At 40.5% G+C, this 12068-nt stretch overlaps 1 protein-coding gene across 1 annotated transcript; it reads left to right on the forward strand.

Annotated features, from left to right (window-relative positions):
- Positions 1 to 9674: 9674 nt before the first annotated feature.
- On the forward strand, positions 9675 to 11838 carry LOC119560419 (solute carrier family 25 member 40). Its single transcript, XM_037873856.1, has 2 exons — positions 9675 to 10495; positions 11095 to 11838. Exons 1-2 carry the CDS (start codon positions 9792 to 9794, stop codon positions 11765 to 11767), a joined length of 1377 nt encoding a protein of 458 aa, XP_037729784.1. The 5' UTR covers positions 9675 to 9791; the 3' UTR covers positions 11768 to 11838.
- Positions 11839 to 12068: the final 230 nt, after the last annotated feature.

Genomic DNA, 12068 nt, shown 5'->3' on the forward strand with positions numbered 1-12068 from the left:
CCATCGGAAGTGGTTTAATATCTGAGATTATATACAACACAATTTAATTTAAATGATATAGTATTTTGATCATCGATACTATAGATAGTTGGCTAAACCATCGTTAAATTTTAAAGCAATCGATGGTATCGATAGGCTATCGATGGTATTACCAACACTAGTAAACATAATTATAACTATACAACTTACCCAAATGCAACATTTGAAATCAACCTATTTTCAAATTCACTGATTGATATTTCAGTATCTTTGGCTTGCATAGTTTTCCCAAATGTAGGGCAGAGGAATACTCTCAGTAGGGAAATGCAGTCTGAACTGTGGAGACTTCCTGGAAATCAGTTCAAATGTCAACATTTTTGTTGCTACACATATTTCAAATATTTGGCGTTTTGTGCATAGTTGTTAACTCTTCTCCGCTTTTCTCCTCTCAAATTTTACCCTCTGCCAGGACATCAAAGTTGTCGCTCCGCTCGACACCGAGGAATTGTTGTGCGTTGTGTTGCTAAGCCTGGGGCCATATCCTGCAGGATTTACTGCCTTGACAGAAAACTTTCTGCGTCGGCTTTTATGCCTTATTCCCTTTGTGGCACATTTGATTTTCTTTTTTCGGTTTTGTGCTGCGAATTGAGTTATTGTGTCGTTTCTGCGTTGGCCCCTTATGCAAATGGCTCTGTCTTCGAGTTGTTTCTGCTTTTTACGCAGGTTACGCAGAAAGTTTGTCGCGAACTACGGGTGAAATTGAAAATCTCCGTCATAAACAGTCCAAAAGAAATCTTTTTCCCCCGCAGCGCCCCAAAAGTGTTGTAATTAAATTGCTTGACCCAATGGATTGTTCTCAAGTTTTCAATTCGAATTTCACTTGGCCTGCTTTGTGCGAAGCACTAATTTCGTTGGCAAAAGGTTCCGTAATTATGAGAAAATACCCTGTCGGAGCGAACTAATTGAGCAGCACAAGAGCCCTGCGAAAACAATTTTATCATAGTCGTTTGATCAAACTGGAGCACATAAATTGCGATAATGACTGCCTGGACGACCTGACATGGTGTAGAATGTTTTGACATTTGTTTTCTGCTCAAAAGAGAAACACGATGCTTGGTTTTTCCCAGTTTTCCATCTGCTTTCCATGCCTATCATCAGAGTGCTGTGGCCAGTATTTCTAAATTTTCCCCTGGCACTTTCTTTGCTCAACTTTATTCCATGTATCGTCGGTGTTTTTTCTTTCGCCGGGGAAGTTCCTAGTGCCCACTCTTTTAGTTCTGCCAGTGAAGTGCAAAGTGTATGAAATGGTACTTTAGTTGAATAAACTCAACCCAACTTTTGTGGCGAGTTGTAAAGTGCTAAATGGAAGTCTGTTAGTTTGATATGCGTGTAATGGAATTTCTGGCCAGAACATTGGCAATTGAAAGACAACAAATCTGCTGTCTGTTCTTAATCACATCACAGAATGCTGGAAACACTTATACCCCATTAAATATTAAGCATTCGAATCAATTTAGCACATTTTATCCCCTGACTGGGTTTCACCATTTTGAATAATTCATAACCTTCCATGAGAAACCGCAAGAGCCGAATAGTTTAGTGCAACAAATCAAAGTTGCCAGGCAACACAGCCACAAGCAAAACGCAAAACAGAAATAAGAAAAATTAAATTCCCAAAAGCAGATTTTCCCCCAGCAGTACTGTGGTCCAAAATTTGCTGACAACCACAAATTAGAGTAACTCGAGAGTATATTAAAGTCAAATATGTAGAGGGCGGGCGACTCGTAAATAACGCAGAAGTAGGGCCGAGTGCTGGGGGGACTTTCTGGAGACGGGAAACGATTCATGCATTAATACTACTATAGCGTTCTGGTCCCTGATTTGATTTACTGTTCGGGGACTTTCCCCTAGTTCCTGGTTAAACGCAGGAGGCCAAGAAGACGAAAGAGGGACAGGGTTTCAACCGAGACAAATGCTTAGTTATGACAGCCCAAGGCCTTGGGCAAAAACAATATACTTCGGTGGGCCTTTTATCGGCTTAAATTTAAATTGGATACAAACGGATTACTGCGTACATACTTAATCTTTTTTAATTGAAGCTAATTGAGAGCGACACGGCTAACATAAAATGCATATGCTATACAACGATTTTTAATTGCAAAAGATTTTTTCGATTGTAATTAAGCGGCTTAAGTGCCTCGTGACTAATTAATGCACTTTATTATTATTATTATACGGTTATTTATAAATTTTACAATTTTATTTGCCACAAAGCGACTGGCCACCGGTCTTCGATTGAATAGCCCTGAACAATAAACTGGTTAAACATTCCACAACAATGCAAATGCGAGCAAACGAGTCCCCAACCGGCAAGTATATGCAAACAGAAACAAAAACGCGACGGCAAATAAACAAATATGCAAATTATGTTTCGTTATTTCCTTCCTTTTTCATTCATGTCGCTTGTTTGACTTTATAATGAAAATTTTAATAATTTAATAGGTGCCAAATTACACAACTGCATGCGGCGATGAACAATGGTAAATCACTTAAAGCCCAACAATTACAGAAGCTTAGTTTTTATGGAATTCTGTCAAAAAACCATGGCTCTAAACAGTAAAACTAAAAGAATCATATAGGTTTGGCGGTTGTGAAAATTGTTTAACTTAGTTAATTTTTCAAAACGTGATTGGGGTTACTGAAATTTAGCCAGGTTTTCCATGCATGGCACATGCAAATATTTTATTTGATTTTACAGAATAATTTACCAGAAAATATTATCAGTTTCCGAGTATCAATTTTGGCCGAATGAGATATAAAAGTGCAATTTTCTACATAAACGAAAAATGTTTAATTAATTGTATTGGCTGACTAGACAACTGAAAACACCAACAGCAATAGGAGCAACAAAAGTCATTAAGGACATCAAGTGCATAAACGGATTTGCTGGTTGATAATTTCGGGCTACGAGAATTAAATGTAATTTTGTGGTCGAGTTTGAGTGCGAGTGCGCATGTGTTAAATGCAAATTACTGGCATCGAAAACCTCAATGAATATAAATTCGCAAGTGAACAGAAATCGCCTAGCATGGGGCAAAATAATAATAATATAAATATTTAATTAAACACATTTTTGTTGCATACGCCCTTTGGAACAACCTTTTTTTAATTAATCCTATCCATTGTTTATTTGTTTGTTCTGCGGTCGAGAGTTCAATGGGTCGTGAAATTTCGGTGGCATAAAATAATATCCAGCAATTGATTTAAATTGGTCAAGTGCACAGGGGCGAAGCCGAAGTCCTTCGCCCCAAAACCCAGTGAAATATGCTAATGAGCATTGAATAGTGATTCCATTTATATGCATATTTTTATTTACACGGGTGGCGTGGGCGAGTTAGCAAAGGAGACCACCCTCTTTGTATATCAGAAACATATTTAAATGAATAAAATTGTGCGCATATCATAAATGCCATTCTATCTGCAGAAACACACTGCATGGAGCTCAAATGTAAACAAGGGCCCCATTTGCATTTACATCTGCCATAGTTTTCCCTTTATTAAATTTATAAATTTCTGCCAGGATAGCTGCTGCTCCTGCCGTTTTTGCTGTTGCTCGGCCAGGATCTTTGGCAAGTCAGCACGCACGAACCGAAAAATCCCCCCGCACAAACACCATCGCCCACATGGACACTCACACGTTTGCGATTTATGGGGGAGCGCATTTTATTTATATGTATTTTATGACTTTCGTTGTTTTCATATTTTTCCTCTCGCCTCTGCTCTATCATAAATATTTTGCCTGGGAAAGCGAAAGCAAAACTGCAATTACAGGGAGAATCATAGTGAGAGCTGGGGGGAAAGTGCGCATAAGATCCTTTAAAAGTAAATAAAAGTGTAGAAAAGCGCAGGAAACTTTGTAGAACGTGACTTGCACCAGATTACAGTGGAAAAAACGGCCACGGGACCTATTTTAGATTTTTATTTGTAGTAAAATTTTGAAATATATTTTAAAACATATGCATTCACATTTTATCACTTTTTTATTGGCCTATATAGTGGGCATAAGAGGCGCATCAAGATAAATTTTTTAAGAAAGATAGGTTAAAGTGTCTGGGTTTTGTCTTTAAAGCTTATTACTCATATGTACCATTGGCTTAGATAAAAAGTTCATTGTAATCTAGGTGGCGTAGATTGCAAACAAACATTTAAGTTTTGCTCGTTCCTATTTTAACAGTTATTCTTACGAGATCAATAAGTTGGCAAGGATAAAAATGGGAAATCGATATTTTGGCCTAATTCTAAATGCGTAAGACCTAACTAAATCTTGAAAAAAATTGTTTTGATTTCGAATAATATTGTTGCACACCGAAATCTAGAAAATTTTATTTATGGTTTATATATGTATATCTGAAAACTTTCTAAATTCAAAATTAAACGTTCGGAATGTGAAAATATCATTGACAGGCTATAAATGTCGGACAGTTTATTTACAAATAATGGCATTAAATAATTTTGATTCCATAAATCATTTAAAACAAAAAACCAGAGGGGTAACAATTTTTTGAAGCTTATTCAATCATTTTTATTTCTTTTATATATTACTGATGATTAAAAATACATATGTATAACCGGCTAGGGAAATGAGATTACTCACAGTTATTTCTGGTCAATTTCGGCTAGTGCAGATTATCCAGTCAGGCATGGCCTTAGAGTTTTCCCACGCCCCATCCCTTGCCCATACTTTGAGTGGCAATTAACGCCCATGATATTGCGCTTCGACTGCATGTGGCTGTTGGCCGCTGGCGGCATGTGGCATGTGGCGTCATGGGGGTGTTAATGCGCCAAGTCACTCCGTTCGCATTGGCAGCCGCTGGATTTTTATTGTTGCCTACTTTGCAGGGCCGGGTTCCCTTGGCATTTAATTTGCTTATTACCAACTTACGCAGACAAAGCGGCCATCGTCGCGCCCGTTGTCGCCATCGTTGGCCCACTTTCGTTCAAGTTTGTTGCAATTTGCAATTTGGGTCGTAGTTGGAACCGCTCCCCGCCCCTGCCCCTGGCCACGCCCCCATCCCGCTGCCACACATTTGTCGCTAATTTGGCGCGGAAGTCTTTGGCTTCCTTCCACGCATTCCGCCCCCTTTTTCCCAGGAAGTGCACCCTCCGCGTAATTGTTTGGCACCAATTGTTTTAAATGCTCGACGAGCGTTCACAAATTGCTTCGCAGACGCCGCAGCCAGTTAACTGCGCTGAGTGCACTTACACTCGCCTGTCAGAAGTTTGACCGGAATCGAGTTATCTCTGTGAAAGTCAGTGCATAAAGGTTCAATTGCCAGAAGCATACAAAAAGGGTTTTTATGGAAGGAAAATCGTGAGGGGAATATAAGTGTCTACATCACCTCTTAATTCTTTGAGGAAATCTTATGGATATAAAGAAAATGTTCAATCATCAGGATCACGCAAAACAAATATTTTTATGAAAGAACAATTTGTATGTCAAAAGTAGTGCATACATTAACTTGTAATTCTTTATAGAAATCTTTGATATAGTTTATAAATGGAAGTGGTCTTACTAAAAATGCATATCGTCATATTAATATATACCATTTTGATTCTAGTTTTAAATATAATATTATTTCCAATTTTAAAATAATGCAAAGTTGGTTATATACTTAAATCGTATCGTTGGTAAGTTTTGGGTCGATTTTTAATATGTCTACATTAGCTCGCATTTTCTTGTGTTTTACTTTAGAAGGCCATACCAAAATTTATTTAACAGGGCATTTTGATACCAGAAAAACCATCTAATATTGGTAAATGTTACTATTGGTGACTTTGAATATTATAGTTTTTTATTAGCAAAGTACTATTATTAACAAAAATCTTTAATTTGCGGCTTTGATTGTACGAAGAATATTGAAAGGACATTAGCCATTCGGACACCTGCTAGTCAGCTATCCTACTTAACTTTGTAATAACGAGTCAAGTTTTTATCTCGCTTCCACTAAATTAAACCATTACTATGCTGAATAGTGTTGAATGCCATTCAGTGCGTGGCTGCAAGAAATTGCAAATGTTTTTATTATAAACAAAGAGCACGCCTGTGAGTGTGTGCGTGGGATGTTGGCTTGAACTTTTCCCGCTTTCAAGTCGAAATCGATGCGCATCAATATTCAATATGTTGCTTTTACTGGCGCCACGCCCACATCCACGGGAAAGGAGGCGGTGGGGAGCCGCAAGAAGCAGCAAACCCAATCATGCAGCGCAGCCATCGCCATCTGATGTTTGCTTTACGTAATGGAATTGTGCGGTGAATGCCGCGTGCCACAGTTCCCATGTCTTGCCCCCGCTTTCCCTTTTTCCCATCCTTTCCTTTTTTGGCCTTTGTGACTTTTGGTGTCTGCGAATTTTCCTTGGCTCACCATATGTCGAATCCACCAGTCGAAGTCCCTTCAATCGCTTTCCACCGGCGTCTGTAAACATTCCTCTGCTGTTGATTCTCGACTTTAATTAAATAACAATATGCATACGAACTGGCGCAGCTAATGGAAAACTCCCAGCCCTAAGCTGATTATAATTATTATCTATTTGGCGCAGATGATGCTGTCGATAGACAATAATGCGGCCAAATGTTTCTCTAATTCCAACCGACAAGTCGTTTTCCCGAGAAGTTGATTAACAACAGAGACTCGTAATTAATCAGGCATGCTAATGGCAAATTGAATGCCTAACGAGTTCAATTCGATTGGTTTCGTGTTTGGTGTGCCGTTTTTATTCAATATTCGGGGTGCGGGATGAGCATTGCGCATACGCCGTGTTGTGCAACAAAGCAGACACGTGCTCGTATTAGCAGCCAGCTAAGTGCTGTTATTCTACAGTTTTACACCACAATTACCAGCTCCCGCACACGGGCAACGTGTCAAAATCGACACCGGCACATGCTGCCCCTGGAACCGCCTGGAACCCCCCTTGCCACTCTTGCCCACGCCCCTGGATTACACCGTCCTACGTGTCCTGGGACACCCGCGTACGTGTCGAATTCCAAATAGCAACGCCAGTCATAACTGTAAGACAATGTCTGCGTGTGATGTGATGACGGGTACGTTGTCACGCAGGCGAATGGGATTCCGGAAGGGAACTTGGTAACGGTGGGCATGGGCGGGGACAAGGGGGTGGTGGTAAACGTGTAGGTGATGCAAAGCAGCGCTAGTTAGTATGTCATGTGCATGTTGGCATATTTCGTTCGAGACATACCTCCAGGGCCGCCTACCCACCCTCCCATTGTCTCCCTTTCGAACCATTTTTTACCCTTCCTGAGGGTATCGCTTGCTGGCTAACTTATTTCCCTTGTGGGTTGTGTCTACAGCTTATTCCCAGAATATTCCAAAAGTTGGCTTATTTCGTATGCTGTATTTGTGCACTTTACTTTGTGTAGCACTTTAAATATTTTTGTAATTTAAAGTACAAATTTAAGGACTAGTTTGATTTATCAACAACAAAGTTTGCCAAAACCTAAAAAGTAAACACGGTCCGAAAATATTTATTTTAATAATTATGCTGGTTTATTTTTTAAGTGCCAATTACGATATTTTTTATTTTCTCGTCACATTATGTACAAGTTTAAATAGTGTTGTCTTTTTTCAATTTTGCTAATTTGTACACCTCTTGCGGGCCAGAGTAAAAAGCGTGTTAGTATCTCAAAATAATAGTGGTCCTTAAAAAGTAAAAAAAAGGTGTATAATGCTTATTAATCTTTAATAACAATTTAAATTATGTGGACCATTTTAAACACTACTACATTTGAAGAAAAAAAATTAACTCATAAAAACAAACTTAAAATAGTATATATTTGTATTAAAACCCAATTTGAAGTGGCTGGTGAAGCAAATCGATTAGAGTATTGTTTCTTGTAGTTAACCACTCATTTTTGTTTTTCGTCGTGGCCTTGCAACAAACTTGTATAGCAACGTAATCATATCAGGGTAACATTCTGGCAACCACTGCCTCCTTCCACCACCCCCATTTTCTTTCGGCGAGTGTTTTCTCGTGTTTTTCAGAAGCTCTACATCTTGTCCTTCCGGGCTCTCTTGTTGATGCTGTGCTTGTCTTAGGCTTGGCCTTGATGCCGCCAAGAAAGGATTGTGAAAACAACTTAACCCACTCATGAAAAAACCAAAATTGAATTTAAAATAATCTGAAATCTGCTTAAGAGATAATCACGCGATTCAAACGCTTTTGCTACCACCAATTCACAATTTTTTCTGAAAGAGTGCCAGAACAAAATAAGATTTATTCGCATATTCAAATGTTCCTTTATGTCCCTATTTAAGGTAGATAATTTAAATAGGCCAAGTATTATCTCTATTGTTTTTGAAATATGATGTTCTACCATAACTTTAGTTTTTTTGGGCTGTGCATTTATGTGAGTGGGAATAAACTGGCGACAGGTTGTGGCACATGTGTCAGATGCACACAGGTATCTTACAGTGACATCATTTTGATGTCAATTATTTTTCCACCAACAGTCAACTTGGTTTGCTGGTAGTGACACGGAAAACAATAATATGTTGATTTTTCAGGATAAGCAACAAAAAATTGTAGTAATTATGGCTCACGTTATTATTTAATGGGCTGTGAAAGGTCACCTAAAGTAAAAAAACACTTGAAAATGTATTTTTTATTGAATACGTATTTTTTTTAGACAAGTTTAATTTAAATGTTTCACTACCATTCATCTTTTCTGGAGTGTACATAATTGAAATGTAAAAATCAATTGATTTATTAATGGTCGTTTATTTTTCGAGTGCAGATACCAAATCGACCCAGCGGCAAACCAAAACCCACGAACCCGTTTCGAGTACGTCAAACCTTTGACACATTTTCAGTTGTGAAGCGGGATGACTTGAAGGTGCGGTCGATGTGGGATGGAACTTCCGCTGCAGAGTGGATCCCTTTTGGCATAATGAACACTCCGGCCCCCTCGAACTGGCGCCAACTGCCAGGGGCGGGGAAATAGGGGGCGGAAGTACAGATACAGTCGGTGCGAATGCCATCAGCAATGAGAGTACTGCATGTTAATTGCCAAAAATAAAGTAAAGCAGGAGCGACAACAATTCCGCAATGGCTGCGTTTTTTTCATTTTGGCACAAAAGTATTTTAATTGCTTTGGCTGGGGAGAGGAGCGAACAGCTAACGATGGAATGGAAATAATATAAATAAAGAGGATTTTTCTGAATGGAATTTATAATCACACGAAGCGAAGTGAAGTGAATGAACAATTTCTATCTCCTCGAATAATTGAATAAAAACATTAACCAGTGGCAACGTTTAGTTTAAATTAGTCAGTTTAAATTCAATTTACATTCATTTGGAATATAAAAACATTAGGGTTTAGTTTTAGTCAGCTTAAATTCAATTTAAATTTAATCAAAATATAAAAACTAAGTTTTTATTTAAATTACTCAGTTTAATTACAATTAATTTTCTTGTTAAATTAATTTATTATAGCTTTTAGTATAAAAAGAAAGCGTATAAAAAAGATTGCAGTCATGTTTCAAGACATTATAACTTTAGATATGACGGCCCACCAAAGATATGGTTATTTATCTAGTAAAAACATAGAAGGGAAATCGGTTTTAAACACTTTTTCCTCCTCATACCTGGCCGTCTATAGAGTTGCCACCGTAAACGTCATATTTCTCGGATATTCCTTCTGGCCCCAAAGTGAAATTTAGAAATGTAAATTTACAAATGCTATTTCGAAGCCAGATCGACTCTCCCTCAACTGTTCAAGCACAACAGAGAAGGCAGCCATGTCGAAGGAAGACACCGGCGCATCCAGTGCGGAGGCGAGTCCAGCCGAGTCGGAGATTGCGATGGGTCGCGGACCGCGTCCAAGGTCCTTTATTGGTGGTGGAGGAGGTGGAGGTGGAGGCGGTACAGGTGGGGGTGGTACAGGTGGGAGTGGAGGAAGTGGAGTCTCCGGCGGCAGCTTCAACAAAGCCGATCGGAGCTCGCGAGAAGATGACGCAGTCGACCGGGCGACGGATTCCAGTTCAACGCACCGGAAACTGATGAGCGATCCACGCTTCCGGATCCGGCCACTGCAGCAGGTGATCTCGGCCTGCGCCGGGGCCATGATCACGGCCTGCTTCATGACCCCGCTGGACGTGATCAAGACCCGCATGCAGTCGCAGCAGTCGCCGGCGCACAAGTGCTTCTTCTACTCGAACGGCCTGATGGACCACCTCTTTTCGAGCGGTCCCAATGGGCCCGAGCTGGCCAGCTTGCGGCCGAGGCCACAGTTCACCAGCACCTGGGATGCCCTGATCAAGATCAGTCGGCACGAGGGATTGGGCGCCCTGTGGTCCGGCCTGGGACCCACCCTCGTCTCCGCCCTGCCCTCCACCATCATCTACTTCGTGGCCTACGAGCAGTTCAGGGCCAAGTACCTCGAGGTGTACAAGAGGCACTGGAAAAGTGGTCCGGATCCCCGGCAGCTGGATATGGAATTCAGGTGGGTCTATAATCCCTTAAGCCAAACAGTATTAAACACAATCATGTGGTATTATCTACTTGTTGTTTTCAACTCGTTTAATCGCCTCTTATGCACTCCTCCCGCTTAGTAAGCGCAAACATGTATTGCAAAACAATTTGTTACTTAAATGGAATGCAAAATATTAAATTAAATGCAATGGAACTTAAACCCTTGTAAACTTTAAATATCCAATGAATTCAGTAATGCCATAAATCGAAGTTGAATGATATATGTTTAAATTGAATTATTTTTTTGTGAGAATAAAAAGATGAGAAACAGATTAAATTATATAAGCCATCGCGAACTTAATACAAAATGTTATTGGCAATAAATTCGTATTATAAAGTTATATTAAATGAAATAATAAAATGTTTTTCAAAATAATGCACTAAAACGTTGAATATAATTTTTTTTAATACTTATTACTTATTTCAGGGACATCAAGAAGAATAAGTAGAGGGAAATATGTAGTTTATACTTAACAATCATTCTAATTGCTTTCACTTGGGACTTATTTTTACAAATAAAAATATAATTTGTTTTAGATACCTTTTAAGAATAAGCCCTTCCTATTTTAGGGACACCAAGACGAGTCTGCCGCTGGTGGTTCCCATGATGTCCGGGGTCACGGCCCGGATTTGTGCAGTTACTGTGGTGAGTCCCATTGAGCTCGTGAGAACCAAGATGCAAGCCCAGCGGCAAACTTACGCCCAGATGACGCAGTTCGTCAGGAACGTGGTGGCTCTTCAGGGTGTTTGGGGACTGTGGCGGGGTCTGCGGCCCACGATCCTCAGGGACGTGCCCTTTTCGGGAATTTACTGGCCCATCTACGAGTACCTCAAGCAGAATCTCGGCCACAGCTCGCAGCCCTCGTTCAGTCTGAGTTTTTTGGCCGGCGTTTTGGCGGGATCTGTGGCTGCCATCGTAACCACTCCGTTCGATGTGGTCAAGACCCACGAGCAGATCGAGTTTGGAGAGAGGGTCATCTTCACGGACTCCCCGGCTAGGGACTTCGGAAAGAGATCGACCTACAGCAGGCTGACAGCCATTTACAGGATGCACGGAGTGCGGGGACTATTTGCGGGATGCGGACCTAGGCTTTTGAAGGTGGCCCCCGCCTGCGCCATCATGATCTCCACCTTCGAGTACAGCAAGTCGTTCTTCTTCCACTACAACGTGAGGCAGCATAACGAGGCCCTACTGTTGAGCAACCCGAATGCCACGCTGGTCAAGGAGGACGAAACTGAGTAGTGCCATAGGGAGTGGGGCTGTGCAGTCGAGGTGGCTCCCTTTTGTAAATAAACAGCGCATATTTTACGTAACCCCCGTCAGGCGAATTCAATATCCCAATTAAGCTGCGCGACGCTTTACGTGTTACGCGTTACGTCAATAAGGCGGGATCCGGGAAATCAATTTGCATTTTTGCAGCTTAAAGACTGCGTCTGCCTGTTGCTGTTGCGCCCAGTTTCCCGCTCCCCGAGTTGACTTTTAATGGAATATTCATTCATTTACATTAACTGCAATTTGAGCGAGCGCAAGGGAAATTGAACGG

This window comes from Drosophila subpulchrella, unplaced genomic scaffold (assembly GCF_014743375.2).
Source record: "Drosophila subpulchrella strain 33 F10 #4 breed RU33 unplaced genomic scaffold, RU_Dsub_v1.1 Primary Assembly Seq354, whole genome shotgun sequence".
Taxonomy (NCBI): domain Eukaryota; kingdom Metazoa; phylum Arthropoda; class Insecta; order Diptera; family Drosophilidae; genus Drosophila; species Drosophila subpulchrella.